The sequence below is a fragment of the Curcuma longa genome, unplaced genomic scaffold (assembly GCF_044706935.1).
Source record: "Curcuma longa cultivar G26 ecotype Majalengka, Jawa Barat unplaced genomic scaffold, ITB_CL_G26_1.1 contig_15966, whole genome shotgun sequence".
Taxonomy (NCBI): domain Eukaryota; kingdom Viridiplantae; phylum Streptophyta; class Magnoliopsida; order Zingiberales; family Zingiberaceae; genus Curcuma; species Curcuma longa.
This window is the reverse complement of record NW_027430245.1, coordinates 1-6,237: the sequence shown is the minus strand read 5'-3', so window position 1 is coordinate 6,237 and position 6,237 is coordinate 1. Positions and strand designations below refer to the sequence as shown.

The window sequence follows — 6,237 nt, the reverse complement described above, 5'->3', positions numbered from 1 at the left end:
AATTGAGTAAACCTCAAATTCTGAATTTAACCCAATCGATTGTGCCCAATTGATTGAGGTTTCAAACTAGAAATTTTAGTTTAGAGTTTAGTGTTTAACCCTAAAATAGGGTTTTTATCCATAAACCCTCAAACTTAAGCTTAAATACCCATGTTTCTCAATTATTTCATACTAGATGAACCTCATATTCCCTAGACTTTGATGAAATGGCTGCAACTTGCCATGAGAAACGTCTATACCCAAGGATGCTAGCCACTTCTTCATGATAATATTTCCAAACGGCATATGAACGGTATCATGTGTTGGTTTGATGCAATGAATGATGCAGTGAAACATATTTAATGTTACATTGATGTCAACGGTGTGGCTAAATGCATATAATATAAAAATGTGTGAAGGTCGAATAGTAGCTAATACACGAATCACAATGAGAAGCATGCAATTGACAACAACTTTGTAAAGAGCATTGTCAACCGTTGACATTTTTAGAACAGAAAATGAGGTAATAGAAGCATTCGGTCCATCTTGACGAGGTCGTTTATAGAAATACTCATACATGAAAGATATGGAGATGTGTTCAAAAGGTGAAAGCAATAAATCAAACAACATAAGGTAAAAATTAAAGTCATTTGTAGAAGGATGACACTAAAAAAAATTCGAGGATTTCAAGAGTAAAGTCCATATTACGTTTGGCAATGTAGGTTCACTATCGTAAATCATTTCTAGATGAATGCAATTATTGTAGAACTCAAATACTAACTCTTCATTTATGTCGTGTTCATAATAAACAATTGACTCCGACTTATGATATAAATGATTCAGCTGTCATCCAAATAATTATCAAGGAAAAACTTTGGTCAATCAATAGATCTGGAATGAGTTTGAATTTATGCATGTTGAATGTATGCTGAAGAAGTGTATTCGGAAAGAGAGAATCTATTGGTAATTGTCAGGATGAACCCTCACGGGATTCAACTTATTTTTAAGTCTTTCTAAAGGTAATGAATAATAATGCACTAACAACTCAACAACCTTAAATTCAATGGGCCAAGTCTATCTGGGCAAACTAGATAAATCAAATATTTAAATTTAATAATTTTTAATGTTCTATTCATTTCCTTTCTAGAAAGCGACAGTGCGCCCTTCTATTGCCTTTTTTTTTTCCTTCCAAATTTCAGTTTTATATTATTTTGTGAAAACAATTTATATGTGAACTTTTATTTAATTTTTTTTACAATAATGATTTGTTTCGATAATTAGGCAATAGCAAATGGAAAATATTCTTCAGTTTCTTTCTATCTTATTCTATTCTAGCTTGCAGAGACTAATGGGATGATAAACAAGTAGATAGGAGACAACTAAAAATTGACGAATTATTCTTAACGAGGATGATTGCAGCCATTTGACTGATAAACAATGCTGATGGTTGTCAATCCGTAACTGACTAACTTGGACGACGAACAATCGATCATCAACTAACACAAATGGTTGACAATTGATAATCAGTCGAGCAATCAATAATTGGCCATGATCAATTCAAGCGCAATAGTTGAAAGATCGAGTTGTAGGGATGATTAACAACAGATCAAATGACCTATGGATGATCAACAATCACCAACATGGTTATTGACAACGCACAACCAAAAGAGTCGGCAACGATGGTTAGTTGATTGGCATAAACAATGACGGAGCTAAAAATTTTATAGCCCAAATGTTATAGCCCCTAGGTTGATTCCTAGCATATTGATAAAAAAACTCCAAGTTATCTTTTTTTCTTACACATGTTCTTTCTGACCACTTTAATATCACATAGAGATTGTCCTCTTCAACGTTGTAGGCCCCTGACTAAAGCTCGGACAATAATACGTGCTCCACCCTTGGGCTTAAAGATGGTTAGTCAACGCATGCTTGGTTCGAAGGGGATGAAAACAATATGGTGCTTGTAAATAGAGGTGTAAATTTATTTTCTATTATTTATTTATTTATTTAATATTCAAGACCGGTGGACTCGGAACTCATCTGGCACCAAGACAACCTGTGCTAGGTCCAACCTACAACGATACGCATTTGGGCCGAGAGGGCCCAGACCCGGCCTGCCCGATCTGCTGGTTTAACACCATCGTCAACGTACGTGCATAGCTAACTACTCAATGTAGTTGACTATAGGAGAAAGCTCCTCTTAGCAACCGAAAGCAATATGGCGCCCACGATCTCGATCGATCCCAAGACTTGGCATGAGGTCGCCGCGATCTCCGGTACGGCAACATCATCGGCTTCGGCTTCGATCCTTTCTCTTTCTCTTATTCGTTGTTGATCTTTTCTTCTCCCTCTGAATCAGGAGCTGCTGCTATCGGCCTCGGGAGCTACGGATTTCACCTCTTCGACCCCAAAAATGCATCTTTCAAAGAGGTAAGCATCAATCGCTCAACGTTTAGGGTCTCCCTCCGTGGTTCCGTGGCGTGTTCTCTATAGAAAAAAGATTGATTTGTTCTTTATTGTCCTCGTTGGACGCTGAAATCGAAGGTTTGGAGGACTGCCTCTTTATACCACTTGGTCCACACGGCCGCCTTGATTGGAGCTCCTATCACCAAACGCCCCAACATCGTTGGTCTTCCTTCTCGCTTGTGAGTTTAATCGCTGAACAGGCGTCGATTATGTTTAACCTAGCCTTTATCTCTTATTGTGAGCAGTTCGGAGGGCTTCTCGTGGCCGGCATCTTGACGTTTTCAGGATCGTGAGTGAATCTTATCCTTTTCCTTTTTCATTCTTTAATTGGTACAAGATTCAGTAGGATAATTATAAATCATTTTGTTTAGTTTATCATACTAATATTCTTTTATGTAAAAATACGTTACGATTTAAAAACTTATTTTTCTTGTAATTTTGTTGGTTTTTAGTTTTTTGGGTCAGATTTTTACAAAAAGTTGCTATAAGTTATAGTCAATTTAGTGTTCTAGTGGAAGCAGTTGCAGAGGGAGAGTAAATATCTGAATATGTAATATTAAATACAATCATCCATAATTCTGTACAGTGCTTTATTCTCCATTGATGAATGAGGAAAATGGAGTATAAGGATTAAAATTGGAACAATTGCTAAAAATCTTGATTTTACCTTTTTTTTTTTTTTAGATTTTTGTATGTATGCCTTCACATGCCAGTCTAGGCCAGCTCAATCCATTGCTGCAAGTAGAACTAGATAATGTAGTTCAGATGCTACTTTTCTTGTTTATCCAGTTTTGCAATTGCCAAACAAATTGTTTTTCTACTTTATACTTCATGATTGATTTAAATTGGGCTTCTTAAATAATTGTAGCACGAGGTCACTCTGCTTAAACAACTTCAAATCATGAACAATCACTAAGCTTGTTTCTGTTTCATGTTATTTGACATGCTCGTTGTCACACTGAATAGTTTGCATTGCAATTGCTGTCCATTGTGTCTAACAATAGTTATTTTCTAGTCCCTAAACCTACTGTATCTTGGGCGATTGTGCTGTTGGTGCTTTTGTTTTTTGAGGGAAAAACTGTTAATGTTTTTTTTTCTTGGTGGTCAAGCGCATCAAAATGAAATTGTAAAAGTATCTCAATGCTAGTGCCTGTGGTTTCTTTAGGTGCTACATGGCAGCCTATGTTGAAGATAAGCATTACTCTATGCTTGCACCATTCGGTGGGCTTGCATTTATCGCTGCGTGGCTAAGTTTACTCTTCTGATTCCGATATGTAATGCAGTGTTATGTATGTTATATGCAATATATTTGTGGTTCTTTGTTCTCCTACAGTTTAGGATCAACATTCTGTTGTTACCACAAGTTAATTCAGGTGGACAGAAACAAGGTCATCAATGAATAAGTGTCACCTGTTGTGTACAAACATCCATGTTGTGACTTAAATATATACTCGGATGTTTTGAACAAACTGTCAAAGGTGTTCTTCTCAGTCTTTATGTGCTTTTTGTGTTTCAAATAATTAAGTAATATTGTTATCGGATATTGTCGATGAAAACAAGTTGTGACTTATATGCACTATGCTAGACATGATTTTTGCCCAACAGATATGTGATTGTTATATAGATTTGATAGAATCAGGTATACAGTGATATTGGAAAGAAAGGTGGAAGGACAATATATTGACAGAAAATTCTCGAATACAATTGTTACATAATCAGGCCATCAGCCTAGTTAAAGCTAGTAAACTAAGCTTCATTCAGTTAACATATGAACTTGACATTTTAAGCATCTGGAACACAAACAATAAACATCTTTCATGCACTGATATTCAAGTACATTGGCAAATGCCAAAATCTGATAAATATTATTATTAAGACATAGAGATGGCTAATAATGATGAGCTATGAATGTTTGCCCACTCATTTGTCTCAGGGGTGTGATTCGTACTGGCAAGCACCTTTACCTGAAGAACCAACGAGGTAAGTATGCATTTAGCAGTTATCATTTTGCTATAGATAAAATCTCTAAAATAGTCAAGATTGCTTTTTCTGAACTTGCTTTTAGAACTGTTCCTGGATGCTTAAGAAGTTCATTTCATGTGCTGATGCATGCTTACGTAGCTTATCAATTTGGAGTTTGGATCATGCATTATGTTTTTGAGAATCTGTCGAATTAAGATACCAATTCTGTGAATCCTAAGTTCATCTAAGAAGATACTATCATACTTGGGTTTACGTCGGAAACCATAGCAGCAGCACTGAAGTAGCAAGAGCCTCCTTGATTTTTGTATTTCTGCCAGTAGCTGTTGAAAGCAAAAGATGCATGGTCCTTGATAGTGTTGGGAAGATAGCAAGGTTTGTTTGGTAAGATCATCTTGCAATCTGCACCCCCAGGGCCGCATGCCCAATCAAGGGCTGCTTGTAGAACATCATCTGGTGTTTGTTCATCTGCTATGCACCACTGCTTCGGCAGATCATCCCCATCTATATATTATGCCACATTTCCAAGAAATTTAGTAGTACATAAATGAAGGTAAATTGCATTATAAAACAAACTTAATATTCTATCCGAGAAACTGAAAAAACTGGTAACTAGGCTTATCACCTGATCTTGGTATTAACAGCGCAAGGATTAGTACCAAGAAGTGTATCCATGTTAAGGCAGTGTGCATCTTGATCTTGCTTTGCTCCTTAACCTAAGCTGTTTCCTGCTATTTATCGTCACTTAAAGTTGGCCCATGTTAAAATATAGTTTCTTTGCATCTTTCTTAAAGAAGACTATAACCAGATTCTTTGCTTCAAACTTGAGCTGTGAGACTATCTTTCTCTCTTTTTTTCTCATGTTGTTCCTTGAGCATGAAGTGTGGATCTATGGCAGCCAGAATAAGTGGCAGCTCAGTCACTGGACCCGTGGTGATCAGTAGGCCAAAGTGCAGACAATAGCTTTGATAACTTTATTTTTTTTGTCCTGAAGACTTGTGATCATACCATAGTATTCACAAGCTTTCATTCTTTTCTTCTGCAAGTCTTCTTCGATCATTAGCCCACAATATCAGGTGTTAGCAGGCAAGGTCTTCATGACAAAGTTGAAAAAATTAAGCAATTCTGCAAATTGACCTTGATGGGAGAGACTGTAAAGATCTCATGCTCCAAAACCTTCAAGGTCATCTGGGATGGCAGCTTTGTGCGGGAGGATCACAAGCTGCCCGTCAGTTTGCCGGAATGTGACACAGTCACCACTCCAATCACGATCGGAGGCCGCCTCGGAGATGAGATGCACGTCAGTGGCACTCACAGAACAAGTCAGAGCCTCCAAAGAGGTACTGTGGTAAATATTCTTCTTCTCTGTGGAGCTCCATGCTGCGCCTTGGCAATTGAAGACTCCGATAACGCCTGTGTATTTGTTCATGTTCCATGTCTTCAACAAGCTGATCAGAAGGGTAGTCAGCATCCGTACTGTTAAACCATCAATGCAGTGTTGAGCTTTGAGGATCATATATGGTGCTCACCCAGTGCCGTCACGAGTGGGATCAGAGATGAGGCAATCTCGAGTGGGTCTACCTGGTAGTCGATCACGAAGAATTGGCCCATCAGGCAAGACCAGTTTCTTCAGCAACTTGAAGTTGTGCTTTCCAGGAATATCACTGCAAGTTCAAATGATTGAACATCTAAATTACTAGTGATGAGGATGATAGAGTAAACATGGTTGAGCTCACCTGACATAAACTGGTCCTCCACTGATAGCACGAGCAGAGGCATGGTACTCTGCTGCCGGATGAAACATATCCCAAT

The 6,237-nt window shown here is 37.7% G+C and overlaps 2 protein-coding genes and 1 pseudogene across 2 annotated transcripts; 1 reads left to right on the top strand and 2 right to left on the bottom strand.

The window, feature by feature from the left end:
• The first annotated feature begins 2,161 nt into the window (after positions 1 to 2,161).
• On the top strand, positions 2,162 to 4,005 carry LOC141816292 (uncharacterized). The gene is made up of 5 exons (XM_074704098.1): positions 2,162 to 2,255; positions 2,339 to 2,409; positions 2,524 to 2,604; positions 2,691 to 2,734; positions 3,611 to 4,005. The coding sequence occupies exons 1-5, from the start codon at positions 2,198 to 2,200 to the stop codon at positions 3,708 to 3,710; spliced, it is 354 nt and encodes a 117-aa protein (XP_074560199.1). The 5' UTR covers positions 2,162 to 2,197; the 3' UTR covers positions 3,711 to 4,005.
• A 369-nt stretch (positions 4,006 to 4,374) lies between these two features.
• On the bottom strand, positions 4,375 to 5,117 carry LOC141816289 (glucan endo-1,3-beta-glucosidase 1-like). Its single transcript, XM_074704097.1, has 3 exons — positions 5,051 to 5,117; positions 4,672 to 4,929; positions 4,375 to 4,409 (listed from the first exon to the last, which is right to left on the bottom strand). Exons 1-3 carry the CDS (start codon positions 5,115 to 5,117, stop codon positions 4,375 to 4,377), a joined length of 360 nt encoding a protein of 119 aa, XP_074560198.1.
• Positions 5,118 to 5,520: 403 nt separating this feature from the next.
• On the bottom strand, positions 5,521 to 6,232 carry LOC141816290 (putative galactinol--sucrose galactosyltransferase 6; annotated as a pseudogene).
• Between the last annotated feature and the right edge of the window lie 5 nt (positions 6,233 to 6,237).

Excerpts from the sequence above, each read along its gene's own strand:
- LOC141816292 (XM_074704098.1), top strand. The coding sequence starts at position 2,198 with ATGGCGCCCACGATCTCGATCGATCCCAAGACTTGGCATGAGGTCGCC. Across the intron at positions 2,410-2,523 it reads AAAATGCATCTTTCAAAGAG|GTTTGGAGGACTGCCTCTTT; the intron begins GTAAGCATCAAT and ends CTGAAATCGAAG. Across the intron at positions 2,605-2,690 it reads TCACCAAACGCCCCAACATC|TTCGGAGGGCTTCTCGTGGC; the intron begins GTTGGTCTTCCT and ends TATTGTGAGCAG.
- LOC141816289 (XM_074704097.1), bottom strand. The coding sequence starts at position 5,117 with ATGCACACTGCCTTAACATGGATACACTTCTTGGTACTAATCCTTGCG. Across the intron at positions 4,930-5,050 it reads GCTGTTAATACCAAGATCAG|ATGGGGATGATCTGCCGAAG; the intron begins GTGATAAGCCTA and ends CATAATATATAG. Across the intron at positions 4,410-4,671 it reads GGTTTCCGACGTAAACCCAA|GTAAAGGTGCTTGCCAGTAC; the intron begins GTATGATAGTAT and ends TTGGTTCTTCAG.